Below are 25,370 nucleotides of genomic sequence, written 5' to 3' on the forward strand. Positions count from 1 at the left end.
ACTCTTACATAAAATATATATTTTAGATTATATAGAAAAATATTTAATTAATTGGGAAGGAAATACCCCTTCCTATTCTTTAGAAATTAATCTTTAATTTATAGTTATGCTGACCCACTGTGAGGTGCAAGGGAGCAACTGTCTGAAACAAAATAAATTACAAAACAATGTTGCTAGGGGAAGGAAGGGTAACGTAACCACGCCCCCCAAATGCCAAGTTCCGTGTGCAATTTTACTTCCTCTCCTTGCACCTTGCCGTCATCGTTATTCCTGCTCCTTGACAAGCTGGCATCTTTGGATCTGTGGGCACTATAATCTAAAGAAATGTATGTGAAGGGCAGCCAGGGTGCGTGGGAATTGAATACCTTTTGCTTAGACACTCAAATGAAGCTTTTGGGATTATTGATTGGTCTCTCAACAATGTAAGTCTTAGAAAATGGCTTGTATATTCGACACCACTGGGCCAAGTTCCCCCATTGACCATTATTTATTAGAAAACATGTTTAAAATGCAAAAATAAAATACGGATAAGTTGCTAATGTAATGAAATAATCAGAATAAAAACAAGTATTTATTAAAAAGGAAATTAATTCAATTTATTTAGAGGACTTACTCTTAATATACCTTTTTAACGTATTTATTGCTTTCTTTATCGTGTGAATGAGCTTGACTTTATCATATTAATCGTTGGCACCGATTATATTTATTACAAGCCTGCTTTGTTTAGCTTTCTTTGACTTTTTAATATAAATGGAAAATGTTGATTTATTGGCAGGCCTTGGTTATTTTCTAATTGTGCAAATGTCTCGGCTGCTGTTTGACTTAGACCATCGATTGGCCATATATCATCTGGCCCCGGGGTTGAGTTGAGAATTTTCGCATTGATCAAAAGCCAAATCGTAAATTTTCCAAGAAATGAAGACCGTAAATGAGCTGTCAAATGCAAACTAGTCCAAAAAACCACCTTAAGATGATGGAGAATTGCCTTGGACATATTACGCATACGACCCATTGCCTTTCAACCACAATTTAGTGGCCCTCGGGTTGGGAGTTCATTTTAATCCCAAAGACCTTTTGACACAAGTTCCCTCAGTTATTGTCCCCATGTTTTTGCGTTTGAAGTTGGCATCTCGGACTGGTGTGTCTGTATTTGGCTTGGGTTTCGCTTTCGGTCTGCTTTTGTATTAATTGCTGTGACATATTTTAGTTGAGATTTTATTGTTCGCCTTGGTCCAGGATATAGGACATAACCTTTCCTTCTTTCATTGTTTGCGTGGGCGAGTGTGTCTGTCTCTGGACAGTGCCTTGGCCAAATTGATTGAAATTACTACTTAAGTCAAGCTACAAGTTCTCCTAAAGGAAAGGCAGCTAGGGTCATAAAAACAGTGGTCAAAAACAGTGGTTCTTGAGAGAATACTAAAGAAATTATAAGCATAACAAGGGTTTTTAAAAATAATTAATTAATATAAAATCAAATCATATCCGTTGATATTATTGCTTGTATAATAACCTTTTTATATTTTCCTTAAACTAAACTAAAACTACAACTAAATAAGCCTCTGATTCCATCCACTGTGCGTTTCTAGGTGGGGCTCATAGCATTTGGAGGACAGGCGGAACATTTCGCTGGAAATCCGCATGGCAAAAGCCAGCTAGGATTTGTAATGAAGATATACAGACACGTCCTTTGATACAAACACGCAAGGATGGGTCGCTTGGCAGGGCGCGAAGGGGAACACATGTCCGGCTCAAATCACTTAGTTTCACATTACAAAGCCATCCTGACGAAGGAGGAGGACGAACTCCTTTCTGCTTGTGCGATTCCACGCTGATACTCATCGAACATATAAATTAATGAATTCGATGCTTATCAATAGTCAAGCAACGGCACAGCGGACTTAGTCCTTTCTCCTATTAGTTGGTTAGCCTTGCTTTTTATTTTGTTTTCCGTGTTTGGACTTGTCTTGGCCCCGATTATGTTCGAGTGACTGATATTTGCAGTGTTTTCTGTGTCCCGTGTCCTGTGTCCTGTATCCTGTCCGACTTAAAGTCAACAGACGGAATAGGACAAGGCCGTCGTTTTGGTTTCCACACATTTGTCTTGTTCGCATTTATTATGGCACACTCACTTGATAAAGGACTTTGGCTCCTTCAATCATCCCTTTGTTGCGGAGGATTATCCTCTGGGGCCTGTCCCCTGTCCTCCGCTCCGCTTTCATTCATTTTTCCTCGACGGGGATTTGTAATTCGGTTTTGATAAGGGCGAGAAAGCAGTGCTTTAACTATTTCGTCTAGCGGTTATCTATTATCCTCGAGTGGCGGGGGCCATCCTTAGCCGAGTCCTTACTTTCGCATTAAGCACAGTCTAAGGCTAAATCTGATTGGGTTGATTAGCGATGGGGACGAGGCCAAGTCGTTGGCATTCCGAGTTGGATAAGCGGAAAAAATTGTCAGGTTTGGCAGATACAAACGTCACTGCTGACGAGAGGATTATTATTTCATTCGTGAAATTCAAGAGAATTAAGTTTTAAAAAAATATAAAGAGCTTGAATTTAATATCACATCCTGTTAGCCGAAGTTCGTTTTCTACTCAATTGAACTTCCCAACCTGCTCTAATTGGAAATTAACAGGGAACTTGGCTCGAAATAAAACTCACCTAATAAACTTCACTTTTCGAAAATCGAAAATTGCAATAAAAGACACCCATCTATGGCCCATTCATAGTGATTTGAAACTGCAGTTATGTCTGATTTCCATGCAGTAAACCCAAAGGCCAAGCTCAACTGCCAGCAGTATCTGGTTTCTGGAGAGGAAACCGAGCCTGGTCAAGGCACAATATCCTTGCTCTTGGCAGCTGAATAGAGGCAATGATGCTAGGGTCTTTTGAGCTGGAAAAGAATCCAAATCGGATTCCCATCAAAATGCAATAAGTGGCCCATGGATTTGCCATATTGGAGCCCAATGCCAAAAACATTAAGGGCATGTGCAAGAGATGAGGAGGATCTCAAAGACCAAAGAGGTATGAGAACTCAATTAGCAAAGCCTAGAGAAAAATTCAGCTTAATCTTAAAGAAATGAATAAATTTTTAAACTCCTACACTATCCATCTCTGGATAATTCAATATCGAACAGTCCGATTATTAGTTCATTGATCCTGCAAACTTTGTCGTTGATTGATTTTCCAGCAATCCAAATAAGGAAACCGAGCATTGCGTCGCCAAAGGAAAACTTTCTGCGAACTGCCATAATTTCTTAATCTACATCAACTGTTGACAGTTTTATTAAAAAAATTTCCCCATCTGACATGCCAAATGTGAGCAAATGAACAGGAAACGGATGCCATACGACAAAAGCAACTCGGAGGCCAGAGAACAAATAAGTGAAGGAGCAGTCGTCGAAGAAGAGAACCCGAAAACAACTCAAAAGATGTGTAAATTTGTTCGCTTCACGCAGACAGGACGAAGGGCAAGTGCCAAATGTCACTTGGATTTGTGGTGCGATGCTGGCTAGCACCGAAAAGTATCAAAAAGTGTCCTGAAACCCAATGGAAGAATGTCTCGCAGAGCCTTCAGCTGCTGGCTGTATCGATGAGCCCGAAAATAGAAATGAGAAAAGTTTTCGCCTTCACCACGAGGGGTGGCGGTGGCAGCGTTTATTTTATATTTGTAGCAACTTTTGCCGGGGTGAAATTTAGTTTGGTAATCAAAGCAAGAATTTGTCGATGCTTTCGCTTGGGGTGGCCATCGAAATTTGTTTGTTTTTCGTGCAAGGGCATAAAGAACATCACAAGAAGAGCAGGGAAAAAACAACAACAACCGAAACTAATGTAATGGAAATTTCAAAATTATTGAAAATAAATGAAAGCAAATAAATATTCCGTAGGCATTTTATGGTCGAGGGGCTGTAAGGCGATGAACCAAGGCGTTGCCTGCTTTTTTTCATCTTTTTATCTGGCTGGAATATAAGTTGGATCAGCCAGAGGTTACTCTACTCAGTAATGATAATAATATCATCTTTAAAATGTATTATTTAGGCCAAGTCTTGACCTCAAATAAAGCTTCTTATTTAACAAAAAAAAAACTGTAATGAGTTATAAATTTTAAATGATTTTTAGAATGATTTCATTGACTTTGTAACAAGCACCTAGATCTCAGGGAAGTGTATTTTAATTATCGCCTTGGTTTCCAGATCTCGGCTAATTTCTCGTTTCATGTCTCGCTTAATGGCGTGTGAGAGTACAAATTGCCTAGATTAGTGCCTAAATTAAAAGTGAAATGGAAATAAATTAAAAATTTCCCTAAACCCACACACACACTCACCAGTCGAGCCGTGCCCAGACAAAAAAGAAAAGCGTTTTAAGGGCACTTAGACTACTTTGGTGGAAACTCTTGACGGAATTTATGAGACTTTCTGGGGAAACCTCATTTTGTTTTGTTTATTTTTGGTTCACTTCGCCATGGTTTGAGGGGACAAAATTGAGATGAAAGTGGGATGAGTCCAGTTTTTATAATTTGGTAACAAAATCAATTAGCTTAAATTTGAAAGCTTTTGCGTGGGAACCTTTTCATGCATTGTTGTTTTATTTATGCTAGATTTTTTCCAGCTAAGAATTAATTGGAAAAAATTTATGCATATTGCATTATGAAGTATTTTTTGCAACTCCATTAATATAAATAATTGAGCATTGTGTGATGCATATCGCCACTTCAGTGGAAACCCTAAAATATAACAGCAAGTTAAGTGCAAAATTTAACTTCCGGTTCCTGTCGCGATGATAAATGTTTATGTTATGACATGTTTTAAATTTTCAGGTGCATTAGTGTAAAGTGCTTTTAGCTCGCCGAAAAAGATGCCAGAGAATGGCGGTGAAAAATGTGTGTGTGTGAATTGTGTGCCAGGCGAGACGAGGAGCTAAAATGCTCTTAACACTTTCCATTTTTTTTTCCTATTTTTCTATTCCTTGCGCTCTTCATCCTTAGTTTTGTGGTTTGGGATATAAGAAGTTAACCACCTTACAATTTGATGTTACAATAGAGAAACTAATGAAAAGGAAGTAATATCTTTGAAATTAAATTAAAAGGGAGTCAAATTATAACTACAATTTTATGAGTAAATTCTGAAGGCTTATCTGAAAATCTTTTTTTAAAAGAATATTGAATTGAAGTTTGAATCAGGACTTTATTTTACTAATATTTAAAAAACTTGAATTTATATTTATCCTTGACCTAGTGTTATGAAAACTCTCATACAAATTATTTAAATTTATTTTTTTATAATATTATTTATTAATTCAATAGTTGTTGTTAAAATATCTTTATGTTCTCATAAGTTTTCCCTGTCGCTTGCCATATCATCAAGGACATTTTGGTCGCCCCTTTTCATGTGAATCCTGCAGCTGTTCAGTTTATTTTTTTGGAGTGTGTGGGTGCGTGTTTTAAAATTTAGCACAACACTCTTCCAGATGCACCTGCTTTAGTTTCAGCCAAGCCCTGCATTCTCCTCCTCCTCCCCCCTCAGCGCACTCTCAACTTCAACTCCTACCTCCACCCACACCCACTTTCCCTCCTTTTACGCATTAAGGCTCTTTTGCGATGGCGCAAAATGCAATTTATACATTTCCGTTAAGCAAGCGAAATTCCAACAATATTTTTTCGCCTCTACTCCGCAGGTTGCCGACATGTTTTTGCTTTTAGCGGAATACCAACCGGAAGCGACAACAATGCGGTGCATGCCACACACCCCCACACACGCACACACACACACTCGTATCTTACCCCCTTACAAGCACTTCCGCGTTGCCACTGGGCTCTCGCAATCTCTTGTAGTATAGTTTGTCAGAAAATTTGAACTAATTAAAATGCTTTCTAAGGGCGCCCCGGAAATTTCAGGGAGCAAACACAGCTTAGAAGCAAATCGGATTGCGTTATTTATGGCAATATGGGCGCGACTTTTCCTCTTTTGCATTCGCCGCTTTGGGAAATCAAGGAAAAATATTTAATTTTCCAAATCAATAAACACGCTGATTGCAATTGCCTGACAATTGGCATCGGGAGTGGGGGCGGAGGCAATAAATCTGGGCATGTGTAAGAGATGTCCTGGCTAAAGTCCTTGTCCTCCCCCTCCAGTTATTGGTGGTCAAAAGGAGCCAAACAACAAGACAAACTGTCAACTTGTATGCCCCCCGGAGGAGGGGAGCTTCGCCTGCTGCTGCTGCTGCTCGAGTGGCACCAAAAAATAATTGAATTCCCCAAATGCCAAAGTGGAATTTTAATTTGCGCCCGACACTTCCTAGTTGGCCTCAAGCCCCCGGAAAGTTCACAGAATTGATGCCACTGATTGCTGATCAGTATGCAAAATGTGTGCGTGCCAAAATCAGCGCAAAAAAGAAGCGCTGCGTGGAAGAAGGACCCTGAGGACGGGGGCATTGTCGGAGCATTGTCACACGTACTTCCATCGAACTCCCCCGAATTGATGTCTTAGAAAATTAGCAAACGCCTTTTTCTATTTTTTTTTTTTTTTGTGTCGCATCTCGTGACTTGGCATTCTCAACACCTTTTTTTTAAGCCCTCTCAGACATTCATTTCTTCCTCCTTTCCCGCGTCCAATCATCATTCTTTCTCACATTTCTTTACTGCCAAAACCTGATTGTATGCAATGCATTTTTTATTACAAAATTCGGAATGAATGGGTTACTATTTGTTATGTTGGAAAATTGATTAAAATTTGGAAGCAAAAACAAATTGCATTTTAGAAAAGAAATATCTCTAAAATCGGTTTGCAAAACTAAGTAACAAAAATGCCTGTTTGACACATTCTTAAGAGCTAATTTAATTTATGAAAAGAGAATTTTAAAAGTACATACAGAAAATAGAACCTTAATCGTTTTTTAAGAAGTAAAAATCTAGATCAGAGCTGGTAGATGATTCCATGCATAAATGCTAGACTTTGCCTTTGTCAATACTGTATCTTAAATATACCTAAAATAAATCTCATAATAATTTTATATAAATTATTAACTGTTGTATTTTCTAACATCAACAACACCAACATTTTCACATCATAAAGCATACTTTTCGGCCGGATGTTCGGTCCACAGGACTTTTATCGCTCAACACAAAACCGACCACCATTTTGGTATAAAATAATGCTTTCTCTTTTCACCACCTCTCTTCCTATCTCTCTCTGTCTCTCTCTCTCTCTTTGTGGGTTCGTCTGTCTCTGTCACAATATCGTGGCATTTATAAACGCATACATATGCATGAGATCATAAAGATTGCGACTGTGTCGGTGTGAGCTTTGTGAGTGCAATGCATTTGTCATAAATGTAAAAAAATCCAAAGAAACTCCTTAATGGCAATTGCATGTATGTGTATGTGTATGTGTTCCCCCCTCCCCCCACCACTCACTACCACAGTGAAGCCTCGTCAACGGCATAATGAATGCATCCGGCATGCATTGAAAACTTGACTCATATTTCACAGCCAAAATAAAAAATAAAAAAAGGATACAAAAATTGTACGGGTACATTGACCATCTTGTTGGCCGGGTTTTTTTTTTGTCAACAGTTTCGCTGTAGTTTCATAGTTGTTCTTGTCGGGCATTCAGTTTATATGAGAGATTTTAAGCCAGTTTTTCACATCTTTTTGATGATATTTCATAATCCTTTATGCGAATTTCCTCCCCCTCCCCCAGCAAATAGCATTCATACAACAGGTACTTGTTTTTTTTTTTTGCACTCGTTTTGTGTAAATTAAATGAAATTTTTTAATAAAACTCTTTTAAGTGCGGCTCAGCTGGCTATGACGTGCGTAGGCCACTTTGTAGTTGATACACATTATGGGATTACAAAGCGAAGCTGGTGAATTAATTTTCAATTGCATTCGAGAGAGAGATCCGAGAGATACAATGTGAATTGCAAGTTGATTTAATGACCTTTGTAATTATGTATAAAATTTAAACAGAATACATGCAACATATCACATGGTTAAATGTTATATTTAAATGCACTTTGTCATCGAATAATTTCTTATAACATTTCCTTTCAAATAATTTAAAATAATTAATTAATTTAACCAAATGTTTTTGCCACACGATAAGTAAATAAGCTTCACATTGGCCACACAATTGAAAAAAGAAATATATATATAAATACCTGCATCTTGGGCTGCTCAAGTGACTGACAAACTGGCTGACACAGACCGCACTCTTCACACAACCGTCGGGAGGGGGCAAGGGGGGGATGCTGACAAAAGGCATGTCAGTCGCCTGCCAGCATCCAAGCAGCCAAGTTGGAATGTCGGAACAGTAAACGGTAGATGTCTGCTAGACAAAGACGATTCAACACCCCGAACTTGCCGCCCTCGAACGCCTTAATTCCAGCATCCACCTGTCTTTTGCCGAAAAGGCAGAAACAAAATGCAAAGTGCAAGTTCATGTGATATGCAAAGTGGAGTGTGCGAGGTAGCTTCTATGAGGGCTTATATGCCAGAGTGCACTTGGAGGAATCATTTTTGGAATTTCGAAAATATATAGAGATACTATGAATGTGAAACTCCAAGACAAAGTCAATAGTTTCATTGAAATTACTTGAGTTTTATTTTGAATTATAGTTACAAATACATTTAATTAAAACCCATTTTGGTTTAGATTTTCCACTGATTTTCTTCAAGTGCCTTGAGAGTGAAGGATAGATGCTAAACAGAAGCCCTGGCAGCGACGTCCTGATAGGGCTCATGCACATCGGGGCGTATGGGTGATATGTGGTCTAAGATCATGACGAGGACGATGATGATGCCGTTGAAGAATGCTTACTGACTTTTGTGCATTCTGGAAAATTGAAAACGCATCTCCAACCCCCAGTAGCGGTCGCTGCTGATGCTGCCTGCCTTCCATTGTGATTGGAGCTGCCCGCAGAGAGAACAAACTTTTGCCAGGGCGGACCTATATTGAGGGATATAGCCAATTTTGGGGGCTTTTGTTCTAGAAATGTGTGAAGGGGAACCGAGGTGGCGACGAGGTGAGGTCATAGTGGGAGAATGGCCAGCTCAACATGTTGAATGTTTTTCGGATACCCTAGGCTGAAGTTGGATGGAAAAGTTTTCCTTTTTCCCGGGCCCGAAGGATGAGCATTTCCTCCGTAATCCCCACACACACACTCGCACACACGATGCATTGCATTGTTTATTGTTTGGCTCTCAATGGGGATGGTCAGGGTAAGCACTTTCCCTTCGGCAGCCCTTTGTGTGCGTTTAGCATAAATTAGAAAATATCGATCTATCTGTGGCGAAATTGAAAAAGAAACTTTGCCGCAAACGCCGAAAGTTCAAATCAATGGCAAATGGCAGTAGGGAATGTTTTTCGGCTAAGCTGCTAACCAACAGAAATTGTAATTTCGATGAGTACTCGATGTAATGCAAAAGGGAATTATATTGAGCGAGAGGGAAAAATGAGAGCTAAATAAATAAAACTTTAGCCCTCCGCGCATTCGGTAATTGCAAGAAAATCTCATTTAATCCCAACAAATGCGACTTCATCACGCAAAAAATTATGAAATATTCTCCGTCTCTAGGCAGCAATTGCTTTCGTCCTTTTCCTCTCTCTCCCCCTGTATATATCTATCTGAATGTGTGTATCCTTCTACAATGTTGTTGGCCCTAAGTTGCCTTTTTTGTTTTGCTTGTTTACACATTGTCCCGCTCGCGCCTTTTGGCCAGGAGAAGAAGAAAAAAATTGGAATATAGCGAGCAAAAATAGCAGTCAGAAGCATTGGATGGATATTTAGTATCTCGTAGTTTCTTTTGCAGCATCATCATTTTGGTTTTGTTGCGGTCGGTTGGTAGTATCTCGGCGGAATGGAGGGGCCCAAAGCCCAATGAGTTGACTCTGTCGAGTACTGAAACAAGGGTGGCTCGAGGAGTTCACTGTTTTGTCGACAAATAAATACATTTTTCAACAAGTAAGCCGATTAAACTAAATATGAAAATACATACAGAAGTCTGTTTGAACGGTTTTCGTGAAACAAAATTTAATACAATATATTTAAGTGCCGGTATTTGAGTGTTTAGTTACTTTAAAAAGCCAAATTACAAAATAATTTACTAAAGTTCTTACCAAAAGTTCGGATGTATTCTGTATTCTGCTTAAATCTTTGTTACTATGTTTTATAAAATAGGCTTGATCGCACTTTTTAAAGTTAGTTTCCTACAGACTTCTGTAAACCTTATTAAAAGAATGATGTAGATTTGATTATGAACAGAATTATTATATTTAGAAGGCAAATCAAATCAAAACAAATCACACTAATTTATCTTCTTGTAGGGCCTTCAAACAAAAAGATCAAAGACCAAAGTACCACATTATGTTTACTGTAAATTACAATCAATTGTTTTATATTTTGAGGTAAAGTATTGATCTATTCCTCGCAACCATGCAGTTAATAATTGTTTCCGATTTTGTTAGATATTTTAAATATTTCAGCCAAACTTGTTATAATCAGATTTTGTGTCTGGTGTTGCATAATGTACATGGTGTTAATCCGGCTCGAAGGATCAAAAGAAAGTTTACACTGAATCATTCTCTTTCAAAACATAGATTTACGATTATTTATTTACATTGATTTATGTTTATATAATTTTGTTCTGAAAACTGTAAAATATTTGCATTAGTTTGGAAATTGAAATTGGAAATTGAAACTGCCTTTTGATGCCATCTTGAGAACTCTTTAAGCGACCCTCGGAGTTATTTAACTGCTTCCCTTGCTAGCACGCCCCCTCGCAGCCCCTCTGGCCATCGTTTCATGCAGATGAATGCGCGTATTTATGAAAAATGTTGTTGTCACCGCCGCCGCCCTGTTATTATTATGGCCGTTTGCTGGTTTTGCCTTCGCTCCTCCCACCGCCTCGATTCGACTGATGAGAAATAATGTTTGCGGAAAAATAAGATTTGTTTATTTTCCGAACGATTGATTTCGCCTTCCGCTGTCCTTGCCGCTCCATTTGGCCAGCGCTTCTTCGTCCTTCGTCCTGCCGCCCCCTTTGGGGCTTCATTTTGCGCGGCTTAAAAATTAATTATCGCCAAAGTCGCCCGACTCATCGGGCACTCTGTTCTGTCAACCGGACAGCTATCAGAGTGTCATTTATCAGTTTTTATATATATATATATATCATGTGCTATATATTGCGAGGCTTTGTCAAACTTCTCAAGTATTTCATCAAAGTTTTTTGTTGTCCTTCGACTTTGTGTCATTCGAATTAGCCAAGATTGTTTTTGGTCGAGCTTTTTGTTTATAATTCACTTACCAGGCACCAGCATGAGGAGCAGCGTCAAGGATATCCAGCAGATACAGCCACGCCCACTTTGGCCATGGTTGCGGGAACCTCGTCCTCGTCCCTTGCTCCACTTGTTGGCCATCTGAATAGTCGTCGTCGTCTTTATCGTCGTCGTCGGCATTGAAATATATAACGATTTTTACAATTTTCTCTTGTGATTTTCCCTTCTGGTATCTGCCTTCGCTTCCGGACTGTCCTTATAAATGTATATTGGCCAATAAATGTCAATTGGATTTGGCCTATTTCTATAGTTCTGTCGTTCGGCTTTCAGTCAGCGCCAGAAATTCAACTGTAATTGCAGAAATATTAAAGTTTGGTATTAGAGATTATGCTCTTAATGGAGTTGTCAATATAAGTGATTTATTTTTAATGCTAAAACTTTACTTTTAGAGATATTAATTATAGCCAGCTTTGAAATTAAAAAATAGATGCAATATATCAAAAATACTAAAATCGAAATAATGAAGCAGTTTAAGCTTGGATAAACTCATACAAAAATTAACAACATCTATGCATTATTAACTGCTGTCGTTTTTGCTATGAATATTTGATTCACATTTTCGCCCATTCACGATACACGCTAGAAATTAATATTTTAAATTACCGCAAAACAACGCTAAACTTTATTGGTTTTTGATTGCCAAATAAATAATTCACAGAGATTCATTTAAATAATTTACCAAGTCCCGCTCCACTTCGCGGTATTCAGTCTTTATTCCGCTCTGTGCGCATCGCAAATACTGTGATTAATGCAATTAACTGCAGCACTTTAATTAAAAAATCGCTTGAAACTCAAATACAGGAAATAAAACACACACTCATACACGAACACTGAAATCGATTTCAATTGAACGCTAATCTTCTGGTGTGTTGCACTAAGCAAATGGAAAAATAATAGCATTAAGAGCCAGGACAAAAAAAACTTAATTCACAGAAAATTATAAGAAAAAATGGAAAGAGTCTGGAGTTAAACAAAAAGAGAAGAATGTAAAACTCTGTAAATAAAGTACAGCTGCGGGCAGGGATTGTATGGTTTTACTGGGATAAATCTTCTTATATTTAAACTCAATTCAATTTATATAAAAACCGCATGTCTATTTGCCAGTGAGAGGGATAAACCATTTCACTTATCCTATTTTTTTTGTAAGGAGCTTTGGCCTCTATTTTTTTCACTCTCAGCTTCCTTTTATACTATCGTGATCCGCCCTTCTTCTGTTTAAGCGACCATTTCCTAATTGTCTTTCCGTTTCGCCATAAAAAGAGCCAAAAGAGAAACTTCAATTCAGAGTTTAATTATTTTTCATTTAAATAAAATACACATATACTCCCACACATGTGCTTGTGGCCCCTTTTCCCTTGTTTATTCTCGCCGGGGAAAAACTTATTTTCTCTCTTTTACTGGTTTTTCGGCAGCGACTTTGCCGTTGCCAATTTTCATTTCGCTTCGCTACTTTTCCACTTATTTGAAGCAAAAGTGACACAAACAGCTTTACACACACACATGTGTGTGCCAAAATTTTCTTTTGACTGCTTATCCGAGAGTCTTTGGTAGAGTGTAATTAATACTCTTTTATTACAGATACAGGGTATTCTTTTCCCCTACAATATATTGTAAACTGATCGCCATGAAAGGGATTTCTGTATATAGAAATTTATTAAGTCACTTGCAATGAAAACTCAATACCGGAAATGGCTTTCTTTTTTTCGAAAATACTTTGGCATTTAAAGTGCTTCCAATGGTGAAATAAAATTCGAGTATAATGAAAGGAAAGGATAACGGAGAGACACCGGAGCATTTTCTCTCACACTGCATTTAAGGTAATGAGCACATACAAAATGCAATTAAAAGCTTGTTGCCAAAAATGCTATTTTGCGTATCTTTTTCTTTCCTCGCTGCCATGCACACATAAAAGCATACGGACATAATCGTATATGTATATTTTTAAGCTTGGACTTTGCAGTTTGGCACAGCATGCAAAGCATTAATGCATTTTATGGGCTCCAAAACCGACAGCGAATGCTTTTAACGATCCTACGGCGAAACTGCTTGGGAAAAAATGAAACAAACAACTAAAAAACAAAACGTGCAAATGGCTAAAGTAAAAATTTCATTTCATTTCACTGAGAAATCCAAGGGCAAACTATTTTTAAAAGGCACTTTACTTCTAGATAAATTTATTCAAATATTTGGTAACTAAATTTTAACTAGGTTTTTTTGATATTTTCACTAATTAACAAACTAAGAGATTCCACATTGGCGATAAATGAAAAAATAGAATATGTACGAAAGATCGTATTGTAAGAAGAGTTTCTCTACCTTCCCTTTGTGCGTAATATCAGCTTCATTTTAGTTTGAAAACCCCTAGAAAACTTTACATACGAGAATACTCATAAAATTTGTTGTGGTTTTTGCTTTATAAGTCAACGATTCCATTATGCAATGTGTAATGTATTGTAACAAGTGCAAATCCTATGCCTTGCTGCTGGAGATACATTTGTATCTTTTTCTATTTTGCATCTCATGCAGTTCATTGGCCCTGATGATTTTCATTCTATTTTCATTCTGTATTTCTTTTGCTGTTCCCTGGTTACGGCTCACTTATTTCATTTTTCCTGATACCTTGTGGTATTCCGATTGTTTACACAATTTATTCAAACTTCGTCTGGAGAAGTGAAATGTGAAACGAGATCCAGTATGACAAGGCATTTTTGAACAGATTTGCTTGCCTACTTTTGTGGGTCAAGTGGGGAAAAATCTGGGATTGGGGATGCAAATGATGAGGCAAATATGCAAATGTCACTCCCTCATGTTGTTTTTGTGTGAATCAAACCACCAACTGCAATTACGAGTAGATCAAAGTGTTTCCATCAGATTACCTTTGAAGTAAGGCGTGAACCCAAACGCGTTGACTTAGTCACCTACATAAAAGTATATTGGTTAGTTTGAAGGGCTCTTCAAAGCATTCATTTAATTGCAATATCTCTCTTACGTTTTATTTTTTATCAATTTGATGGGATGAACTTTGTTATAAAGTTGAAATTTCGTGTTAAAAGGTTTAACTGTCAATTTAGCTTTGGGACATATTCATATTGTTTCGATAAACCTCGATGAGGTATGGATGGAAGACTTATATATAACGATCGAAATAAGTTCTAAAACGAATTTGCAGATCAAGATTTTAAAATACGACTTTACTCTTCCTGTTTTTATACGAAACTAAAGCTTTGTAATAAAAAACACATGTCATTTTGATATCTAGAAATATCTAGTCTAATACTATATAATTTTCAAGATCCTAATGCACCATCAATCTGATGTACTTGTATTTTCATAAAAACGATCTAACATATAATCCAGTTTTGACTTACTTAAGTGAAATCAGATTTAACTCAAATTTTCTATTTAATTTTGAACTCTTTTGGTTTCTGTGCAAGTATCAGTATATGTATAACATAACCATATCATTCGATCCTATAAATAAGGTAATTTTTTCAGGCTTCTATTTAGTAATTATAATTTAAGCATCACTTGTATTATTTAATTATAAAAATTTATCAATTATGTTAACCTCAACTCTTCACCGTGCGTGAAGGCCGTCGCTTATGTTCACCGTGTTCACCTGGCCCCAAAAAAAAAAAAAAACACTCTCACCTGGCGGGATGTAACAACGGGAGCTGTTTCCAGTGTGCTCACGTCATCGTTGTCGTGCAGCTGCCAACCTTTCTTAGACCGCAAAAACTCATTACACCGCCGCCCTGGTGGCATGCCCCCTCGCTTCCATTCGCCTCCCTTCCCGCTTTCGCCCGCTTGCGCCCTTTGTGCGATTCTTTGCACCGGCGCTGTCTCTGTCTCTGTCGTTCGGTGCGTTTTTGCTATTTCGCAATTAAAACTTTCATTAAAGTAATTAAAATTGCAACAAAATAAACAAAATACAATCGAAATCTGCAAGGTCTGGCAAGTGCGGAGTGCGAAGGGCAGAGTGCGGAGTGCGCGGGCATTTGGGGTTTTCCGGGGGAAAAAGGAAGCTGTGTGGGATTTGACAGACACACAAAAATGCAGTTAAAAATGTACGTGGGTGGCGAAAAACAAAGACAAAAGTGTGACAAATATAAACAAGAGTATAAATAAAATGGTAAAACGCCATTCCCGATCCCCGAGACCGGCGGGGATACAATAAAATGTGGTAATTGTAAATAAGTGGAAAATGAGTGCCACAGAGAGGAGTGGAGCAGGAGATGGAGATGGAGATGGAGCTGGAGGTGTGTCTATGCATTTGGCGGGATAACATTTTAAATTCAAATTAAACGACCGGCAAAGCCACAGAAGGATTGACATGAAGTTAGTGCCGCCGCCCAGGAGCAGGATCAGGAGCATGGAGCAGGAGCAGGAGTAAAAACAAAAGCGAAAAACGGCAGGACGACAACTTGACTGAAGGCAACCACAAACTCTAGTTGGCAGCTGTCGTTGTTGCACCAGCATTTGCCATCTATTGTTTTATTTGAGCTCCACATTTGCATGGCAAATATTGTAAAACCAGGGAGAGAGCGAGGGAAAAGCGAATTTGGACTAACAAATAAAGCCTTTGTTGGATTTTTCTAGCTTTCCAATTAATTTCTAAATAATTTGCACTTGAAATTTGAAAAAGAATAAACAAAAGGCTGCTATGATCAAATTAGTTTCCTGTCAGTCTGGTTAATTACCAAAAGCCAGCAATTAAATGATATTTTTAGTGTTGTAACAAATTCGAGATATGGTTTAAGGATAAAAAGCTCGGGAATACAAGATTTTAATTGTTAACTTTAACAACTTGAATCAAAAACTACCAATAGAGCATTTTTACTGGTATGATCCTTAGTTACTTGTCATGGATTGACTCCAATCCAGTGTTCTTTCTATCAACAAGGCAAATTATAAATCGTTTCAATTTTCGTACTTGTTTTCGAAATTGCTTTGAATTCATATTCATATTTACAACGCTTTGACAGATATGGGATATTTGATACTCCATCTGGCACATGTGCCGCGTGTCTTTGGAACGGAAATAAAAGATTTTACAAGACATTGCACAGCCCAAGAAATTTTCCGCACATTCTTTGGCTGGCAAACAACTTAGATACGAAGGGGAAAGCGTTTAAAGGCAACTTGACACGCCGGCAAATAAAATCTAAACTTCTTAAAGCACACACATACACACCCATATATCCTTCGTCCCGTCGAGGGGTCGATGAAGCTAAAAACGAATACGAAAAGCAGTAAAAAAAAAATGATAAACGCTTCAACTGATGACACATTCAGTTTCACACACGAACGACTTTCAATTTACATTTGATGTTTTATGTTTCGCAGCATTTACCAAACGAAAAAAACGAAGAGAGACCGAATGAGCCGCCCGGAGGAGAGGGGACTCCGAGTGGAAAAGAATCACTCATACGCACCCACGCACATGAGGATTGGCGCCCGACGTTTGACGCCGCCTGGCAAAACGCTTAGAAAGGAAATAGCACAAAAAAAAGTACTGAAAGAGCGAGGACTCGAAGGAGTCCTGGCGGCAGAAGACATTCACAGACGACCACGACGGTGCCAGAGCCAGAGAAGGCGGCAGGAAGACAAGAACCCATCGTTGGGCAAATAAACGAAAAATATTTTGTACTTCAAATAGAAAAAGGAACGAAGTCAACAAAAAATTAACTAATTAACTCGAATCATTAATGCTTCTTAGTTAATAATTTGCACAAGATAATATTATATATACATATTTTCTTATTTCAATACTTAGAGGATAAATACCTAATTTCTGAATTCTTTAACGCCAATTTATAATATTGATATTTAAAAAGGTGCACCAAGTTTTACTTAAATTATTTTCCACTCTATAGTATATAATTATAAAGATCATGATCTTTCTTTTTATAAAAGTAATAATTCTTGCATACAGATAGCTTGTCATTCATACTCAAACATTTGTCCTAATTGTAGGGTATCATTTAACAGGAGGAAAGGCACATCAAAAGGAGTAATACAGTCAAAATCAGGCCTCTCTATAAAGAATGCATTGCAATTGTGATTTTAGAGGTCGCAGACTTGGCTTTCTTTAGTCAATCGAGAGGTACATTTAAAGATAAGGTTGGTAATGCCAATTGAACTAGTACAAAGATTTAATATTCTACAAGATATTACTTTTCACTTGAGTATTAATCTTATGCTTGTACTTAAACTCCAAGAATTTTGGGTTGCAATAGCTAAACCCAGAAACGAAATACTTTTCTTTTTTTATATATTTACATATTACTTTTCTGCCTCAAAGAGGCCGAGTGAGTTCCTTGAACAACTTTCAACTTATAATAAGCAGAGTGCTCAAGGATATTTCCTACACACTCTGACAACGTGGTAGTGGTGGTGGTGTAAACTTTTCAATGGTCACTCGAGGGCGTTTCCCGAAAACCGATGCTTGACAAGTTGCCTCCTTGGGATCACCACAAAGGCACTTCAAATGAGGCCCACAAATAGAAAGCCCCGCACTCAAAGTGCGGTCAGCAAAAAAATATAAAGAAAGTAAAGAAAGTAAAACAAAAGCACCCGAAAAGCAGCTTGAGCAGAGAAATTGCCCATAACGAGCACTTGACCAGGGACAGAATGTGAGAATGTGGACGTAGAGTTCAGGGAAATTCGCAACTTCTTAGGCATACCTTTGCTCTGATGTCCTGTATCGCAGCAAATAAATTTAAAGCGGCGTCAAGGAAAAACGATGCACTTAAAGACCCCGCATTTGTCTCAATGAAGGCCGTGTCACATAAGTAACGTAAAGTTCCTTTTTTTTCCCTACCAAATTTATACAGTTTACGTCCGGCGAAGGTCCCTGCGGTCTCCGGATTCCATTGGAGAACCCGGAGTCCGCCACTCGAAGCCATATAATTGCGCTTATCTCTTGGCGCACACTCAAGTGGCCCGGCTCAATATGTTTTTGGAGTGAAATGAAGTGCCCATCGTGTCCACTTGGCAGAGGGCAAAAGAGCCGGACAACGGCAATGGAATCCCAGCAGAAAGCAGAAATTTTTGTATTTGATTTAAAAGGAAATACCTTTTTTAGTTCAAGCCAAAGAAGCCTCTCGCACAGCTTGTTTACCCGGCTGTTTTTCATTCTCCTTGGTGTGTTTCCTTTTTTGTGGCGACATTTTTATACGCAGTGTGTGTGTGTATGTGCGAGTGCTCTTTCTTTGCTTTTTTTTTATTCGGGGGCAGGGACAACTTTTTGGCATGCTACCAATGAGATTATCTTAAGTGGGGTGTTGCTCCTGGGAGAGAAGCCGAAGCAGGGGCTGGAAGGCCCTCAATTGCAGTCCCGAAGTTGGGTTTCCTCTTTGTTGGTCTAGAAATGAGTTTTGCAATAGTTTTTAACTGTCTGTGGGGTCTGCGGTTTTTTGTTTCTCTGGGAGCGGGTTCTTTGGTCGTGTTGTTAGGTAAATCGATGTAAATTGCTTTTTAAAGAAGTTGAATGAATAAATTATGTGAACAAATGAAGAGGCAGCCAGCAGCGGCAGGGTTTCGGGTAAAACAAATTCAGTAAAAGTCCTATGATCACATATATTTCCTTAAGTTTGAACGAAATATAATTAAGCATTGCCATATTAAATTAGCATCTATAAAGCGATTATTCCAACTTAAAGAATTAGAAGTTGCATTTGACTTGCACGAAATTTAATATGCTGCATTGGCAAGGCCTGAATTCCGAAATATCCTTTCTCTTTTGGATACTGTGAGTGCATCTTTTGAAAGCCTCAAGTGTGAACACACATTATAATAAACGCCTCAATTGTTGTGCAGTCATCTGTGTAATTTATGTTTAGCTAATGTTCAGGGATCGATGAGCTTGTCAGCTTTTGTGAATCACAACACCAGCAGACACACACACCAGCAGCAGTCAGGAGCCGGGACACAGAACACAGGACCCGAGGACCCATACCTATATCCTGTGATGTGGCACAGACACATATACAGGCCCGCACATTAACCTCCCCGAAACCGAAGGAAGCTTGGAAATCACGTTAAGGTTGCTTCGTTGAGTCTAATAGACTTTCATGTCTGCCTCGACATCGACTTTGCCCCAGTTTAGAGCGAGTCCTGCGAGAAATCCTTTCGGCATCCACTCCACTCTGGTGTTATTCTCCCCAGACTCCATGTTTCTATGTATTTTTTTTAGACATGTTCCCATGATTTCTTATTTTTGCCAGAGGGGCGAATCTGTTGCGCTGCTGTTTTGTCGTTAGAGAAATTCAATTTTTTTTATTTGTCGCTCGCTCGTTCGCTGTTAAATCATTGATGTGTGAAATTTGTTAGCTCCTTTTGCCAGGACTTGACTTTGATCGATATTTAAGTCACTTTTTGCCGCACTAAGAGTTGTTTTTTAGCCTTTCCGACTCGGTTTAAATTTTAAAACATATCTAGTGGGCCTTGAGAAGTACATTTTCCTGATCTGTAGCCCGATTTCTAGGGCTTAGCTCATTCCCGTTTGGTCTGTTGTTTTGTAAACACATCGTACGCTTTCCTATGTACGAAAAAATATAAATTCAAAATCCAAAAAATTTCCGTTGAAAAAATATATTTCGAATTTTCTTTAGGAATTCTGCCTTCGAGTCAAAGTAAGTTGAAATTGTTTTAGCTTCTTCAGAAGAGTCTTGTTTCAGCAGAATTTCCTTGCAGTCACCTTTGAGAGAGATGTGTTGCCAAGGTGCTTGCGGTTCGGTGTCTTATGCCTTGGCCTATGGTCCTGTGGGTCCTGCCTTGCCAGCCATGAACTACAACAGCTGCTGCTTTGGCCCAAATCCGCCATGTGGTCCCTGGACTTGTCCACCAAATAGGTGCTGCTGTATGGGCGAATGGGGATGCTTTGGACCCTTCTACTAAGGATCACCTAAGAAGGATCACCAACTCGGCTAGAGTTCCTAAAACTGCACTAGATACGGAATTTTTTGTGATTTTGATGGATGCAATTGCAACTCTTGTTTGCAAATAAATTGGAATTGCTTAAAAAAATTTTGGGATAATCTTTATACTTTGGTAATCCTAGTTTGCAGTTTATAAATACTGTATATTGTTGTATCGTGAATGGGTAAACATTATTCAGAATAAAGCAAACGTAATGCAAGTCATTTGCGATTTTCTAGGCAGAGAAGCAGCCACAATGCGTATGAGTGATTTTTTGCCACACCTTTTGAGAACCCCGATCTTAGTCGGGTTACAAAAAGAAATGCAGATATTTGCTTAACTATTTTATTAATCTAATAGGTTAAATCGGGATAATTTGGTGATCCTAGTTTGCAGTTTATAAATACTGTGTATTGTTGGATCGTGAATTTAATGGGTAAACATTACTATAATTCGAAGGTGCAAGAATGAAGCAAATATAAAGAGAAACCCCGATCTAAGTTGCGAGTAAAATACAAGAAATGCAGATATTTGCTTAACTATTTTTTTTTAATTTAAAAGGTAAAACATTCAAGCAGTCGTCGTTGGCCTAATATCTCAGAATCCCCACTAGGTGTTCTGGGGGAACATCTCCTTACTGTCCGGTCTTCTTCTCAGTGCAGATCGTTGCCTCTAGAGGTGCAAGGTTGTGCGGCACATAGCAATTGTTGGTGTTCTTCTTGCGGCTTGTGTCCACGGCATAACACTTGTCATAGGGTCCACAGGGAGTGGGAATGAAGTCCCGGCCTGTGAAACGGACCGTGGACAATGGTGGATTATTGCAGGCCAGATCGTAAGAGGCACAGGCCCAGCCGCCGCACATGGTTGGTTATTTAAAGAGAAGCTAACCAGAAATTAAATTCAAACTAAAAATAAAATTAAATATTAAACTTACACGACTCGGGAGATGTGAAATGTGAGATGTTGAGACGACAACGACTAGACTTGGACTGACTATTACTACTGCTCGCTGCTAGGGAAAAGGAATTCAAGGCCTACTGAGGGTCCCTTTGCAAGCAAATACAGATTTGTCAGCCTCTCGCCCCCACTCGATTCTGTGACCACTCCGGAGGCCAACTAGATCCCTGATCCTGTCTACCATCCGCAGCCGTAGCAACATCCTCCGCAGCATCCCCCGCCGGCGGAGCAGTCGTTGCAAGGACCGCAGGGAGTGGGCGCGAAGCAGCGACCGGTGAAGCGCATTGTCGACAGCCGCGGATTGCAGCAGGCAATGCTGTAGGAGGCACAGGCCCATCCGCCACACATCTTGGAATAGTCACTGCTTTTCTTTTTTCCTTTTTTTTTTTTTGCCCCTTTTTTGGGTTAGTTATGGCCGGGAGCAAGACACAAAATCGAGTGTTTGGGGCCGAAATGGAAAGCAAACTGAACTGGGCGAACAAACGCGGACCAAAGTCTCTTTTTTTGCTCTGACAGCTGGTGACAATCTCCTCAACGCCGCCCTTGGGGTTCGAAAATCTGGCCTAAAAGCGAAACTGGCTAGTGAGAGAGAGGTCCTAGCAAACGGGTTTGGAGTGCTACAGTGGAATATATGTGAAGAATTGCATTCAAAGCCTTAATAAATGAAAAAGATCATATCCATCTCTGAATAAAAGTAACTTAACTTCACAGAATCCAGGAAATCAACTTAAATTCTGAAAAGCTATATATAACAATTTGCCTAACCCATTTTTTTATAACATTTTCTTTGGACTTTCCGGCACATTTTATAAAGAGAACTTTAGCTTGATGTATGTACATAGTTCTCTTTAGATTTTCATTATTCAATTTAAACTCTGCATACTCATCCACGGTCGGGCATGCAAATCTCTGTGCGACACATAACGAACCGTGTCGAAACCCATTCCAACTTCCCAACCAGCCAGGCACAGACAATCAATTCCATTAGCCACTCGGAGTGACCGCAGGGGCGGCAAAAGGATTCGAGACCTCAATGGACACAGGACACACATGGTTTTACTGAACTGCAAAAATCAATGCAAAATTGCCTCTAGTTCTGTGTAAATTACACTTTAATAACTTCTATGTTGTTGAAAATGAAAATAATATAATAAAATAAATCATAATTTGATACGCAGCATCCCTTGATCGACTTGTCACATTTTTTAACAAATATTTTAACAAAACTGCCACATTTGAACTATACCCCAGCCATTGCCAAATTTTCCAAGGAATTTCGCTTTGATTGGCGTGTTAAATAGTGTCCTGGTGCCTTGAAAGCGAATTACCTTCACTGTCCCGGCGTATTTAGCACGTTTTTTACGGCAGAAATTAAGCAACGGGTTGAGCAGAAGGATAACTCGGACTTGGGATGAATTGTGCTATGCCTCGACTTAGACCGCGTTGCGGTCTCTGTGGACCGAGCTGTAAGCCCTTCAATGGTTGCTGCGGCACCTGCGGCGGATCCTGTAGATCCTGCGACGGCTGCGATTACTGTGGACCGGCGCCCTGCTCCGTGGTCTCGTATCAGCTGTCCTGCGGCCCCGTGGGTCCTGTGCTGCCCTGCATGCAATGCAGCGGCGGCCCATCGTGTGGCGGATCCTGTGGAGGCTCCTGCGGCGCATCCTGCTGCGGCTCCTGTGGCGGATCCTGCTGCGGATCCTGCTGCGGATCGTGCTGCGGCTCCTGTAGCATACCCTGCGGCGGCTGCTGCAGCGGCAGCTGCTCGCCGCCCTTCTACTTTGTGCCGAACAAGTGCCGCTACTGCTACGAGTGGGGCCGCTTCGGACCCCTGTATTAGTGTTGCACTTTTGATGGACCCTTCATAACAGAGTTTCGAATGCAATAAATTCACGTGTCAGCCAGAGTTATGCGCGGCCAGTTCCTTTTGACACTCTCTGACAGGCTAACAAATGACCCAGGTTCCCATTTTCAGGGTTTGCCAAAGTTTCCACCATGAAAATCATTTAACATTCGAACTTTTGTTAGCCATATATAGGGCTATGAAGGAAAAGCAGTGGGGGGAAAAAATAACAGTGACCAGGGAAAAGTTTTCGGACTAGAAAAACAATACAAAAATGGGTTAAATCTGAAAACTGAGCGGTTTTGGGCTTTGCATACTCGGAACGCAGAGATGGAAAAAAATGTTCTCTGTAAAAACAAAATATGCGTGTGAAAACCTTCCAATCTATTTGGTTACACGACGTACTTATGTAGGTCATGGATCTGACAGTTTTTGTTCAGCTATTCACTTGTATTTTTTATTATTTTTGTTTGCTTTTTTTGGGCACGCTTGAACAGCAAAGACAGGTCAATTGAACGAACTTTTTGACAACGGTTCGCGAAAGGAACAACACGAAATATTTTGGCTCGAAATTGCTGTAGTTTTGGAACAAATTGAGGTATGTCGGCAAATAAATTGCTTTTTTTCAATTAAACATCCATTCTGATCCCGAGAGCGAAGGGAGAAAATAGTTTTAGACTGGAGAGAAAGATTTGTAAATGGAGATCTAGGTATTTCTAAAACTTCGTCTTTTGATTTCTCAGAAATTGGAAGATTATCCATCAAAGTGGCCTTACATTGTTTTTAGAAACTATTTATAATTTGAAGTTTATACTGTCATTAAATAATTCCACTATGGTTTTATCAATATTTGTAAATTGCAACGGATATCTTTGTAGAGATTGGAAAAATAAATGTCCATATCTATTATATATATGGATTTTCTGAATTATTATTACAACTCATAAAAGAAATGTATAATTCATTTTGTATATTTACAACATTTTCTTGAAAAGAAATTCGTAAAATAATTTTTTAACTGGTTACTGTCACCATTCTTCTGCAGAAATAGACTATATACTACATATTATATTATTTTTCTCAATAGTTAGTCATGGATAAATAAACATCCCTTATGGAAGATACAAACTAAGAAAAGTGTTCAGTTTAATATTATTTCAAAGGATTTCACCAGTGATCGTTTTCTTAATAAAACTTTTTTAGTTTCTAAAACTTAAAGGAAAACGATCACAGGTAAAATCCTTTGTAATTATAATAAATATAATTTAATAATGGTAATAAAATTTAAATAATAAAAAATAAAATAACTTGAAGCACATAAGACCAAATTAAATATAATAAATAAACAAATATCTATAGATTGTTAATTGAGTTTACTCATAAGAAGAATGAAACAAAATCTGACCTTTTCCCAAACTAAAACAAATATAATTTTTCTATAAATAATTTATCTTTCAGTTTATTTTTATTAAACTGAGTAAAGTGAACAGGAAATTCAAAGAAGTAAAAACTTTAATTTTTTTTTATTTTTAATTTAAACAAATTTAGAAAGAAAACAATTCTGACAACATTTATAATATCTATAGTAAGGTCGCTTTAATCATTCAAAAATCTCGAATTTGTTTTTGAAGCTCGACTTAAATCTCGTTGTAAATGCACAGATATCATCATCGTTACCCTGGCTATGAAGAACCAACAAATGTAATCATGAAAGGACACCCAGATCCTGATTTTCTCGACTCACCTTCAGAGGGAACACTGGAGAGCACGGCAAATGTTTTGACTGCCGGCAGTTGTTGTTATTCTCGGTGTGTTGTGATTGTTGTTGCTGCCTCGGCAATAAATTAACTTATTTTAGCACGTTTACACTGCTGCTCTCCCTTCTTTTTCGCTTCCTTGACTCCACACACACACACACACTCCTCACTGACACACACACACCGGCAGGAGCGGCGCCAGGGGATTTCAGACAGATTTCGGGACCGAGCAGGATCTATCTCGCACTGGAGGATGGAGCTTGACCTATGCCAGCGGCCAACAGTCAGGATTTTTGCTCCTGCAACGGCTACTCCTCTTGGGGGTCCTCGTGTTTTCTGCGGATTTCGCACATTTCTCACATATTTTTCATAATTTTGCGCAGACAAATCGCGTAGGGCCAGAAAATCGTGTGTACGAAATAAAAGTTGTACGAAACGAAAAGTTTGTCCTGTTTCTGTTTGCAGTGTGTGTTTGTTTTTGTTTTGGGTTTTTCTCCCTTTTTGGCAGCACTCAAATCTCTGGTGAAATATTAATTTTCACATATTTTGACACTTTTTCTGC

At 38.8% G+C, this 25,370-nt stretch overlaps 5 protein-coding genes across 5 annotated transcripts in view; 2 read left to right on the top strand and 3 right to left on the bottom strand.

Annotated features, from left to right (window-relative positions):
- The window catches only part of beat-Ic (beaten path Ic), a 36,448-nt gene extending 21,483 nt beyond the window's left edge, over positions 1-14,965 (bottom strand). The window contains exon 1 of the mRNA XM_020954841.2: positions 11,299-14,965. Coding sequence (XP_020810500.2) covers positions 11,299-11,449 — 151 coding nt within the window. The 5' untranslated portion in view covers positions 11,450-14,965. The remainder of the gene's footprint in view (positions 1-11,298) is intronic.
- A 622-nt stretch (positions 14,966-15,587) lies between these two features.
- Positions 15,588-20,359, top strand: LOC110185837 (uncharacterized). Its single transcript, XM_020954844.2, has 2 exons — positions 15,588-19,965; positions 20,027-20,359. The coding sequence occupies exon 2, from the start codon at positions 20,042-20,044 to the stop codon at positions 20,228-20,230; it is 189 nt and encodes a 62-aa protein (XP_020810503.2). The 5' UTR covers positions 15,588-19,965; positions 20,027-20,041; the 3' UTR covers positions 20,231-20,359.
- Positions 20,360-20,781: 422 nt separating this feature from the next.
- On the bottom strand, positions 20,782-21,328 carry LOC110185836 (uncharacterized). The gene is made up of 2 exons (XM_020954843.2): positions 21,186-21,328; positions 20,782-21,134 (listed from the first exon to the last, which is right to left on the bottom strand). Exon 2 carries the CDS (start codon positions 21,111-21,113, stop codon positions 20,886-20,888), a length of 228 nt encoding a protein of 75 aa, XP_020810502.1. The 5' UTR covers positions 21,114-21,134; positions 21,186-21,328; the 3' UTR covers positions 20,782-20,885.
- A 48-nt stretch (positions 21,329-21,376) lies between these two features.
- On the bottom strand, positions 21,377-21,556 carry LOC110185838 (uncharacterized). Its single transcript, XM_020954845.2, has one exon. The coding sequence runs from the start codon at positions 21,554-21,556 to the stop codon at positions 21,386-21,388; it is 171 nt and encodes a 56-aa protein (XP_020810504.1). The 3' UTR covers positions 21,377-21,385.
- A 188-nt stretch (positions 21,557-21,744) lies between these two features.
- Positions 21,745-24,917, top strand: LOC110185835 (uncharacterized). Its single transcript, XM_086832312.1, has one exon. The coding sequence runs from the start codon at positions 22,620-22,622 to the stop codon at positions 23,046-23,048; it is 429 nt and encodes a 142-aa protein (XP_086688438.1). The 5' UTR covers positions 21,745-22,619; the 3' UTR covers positions 23,049-24,917.
- The last annotated feature ends 453 nt before the right edge of the window (positions 24,918-25,370 follow it).

This window comes from Drosophila serrata, unplaced genomic scaffold (genome assembly GCF_035046125.1).
Source record: "Drosophila serrata isolate PLE 108 unplaced genomic scaffold, ASM3504612v1 contig_245, whole genome shotgun sequence".
Taxonomy (NCBI): Eukaryota; Metazoa; Arthropoda; class Insecta; order Diptera; family Drosophilidae; genus Drosophila; species Drosophila serrata.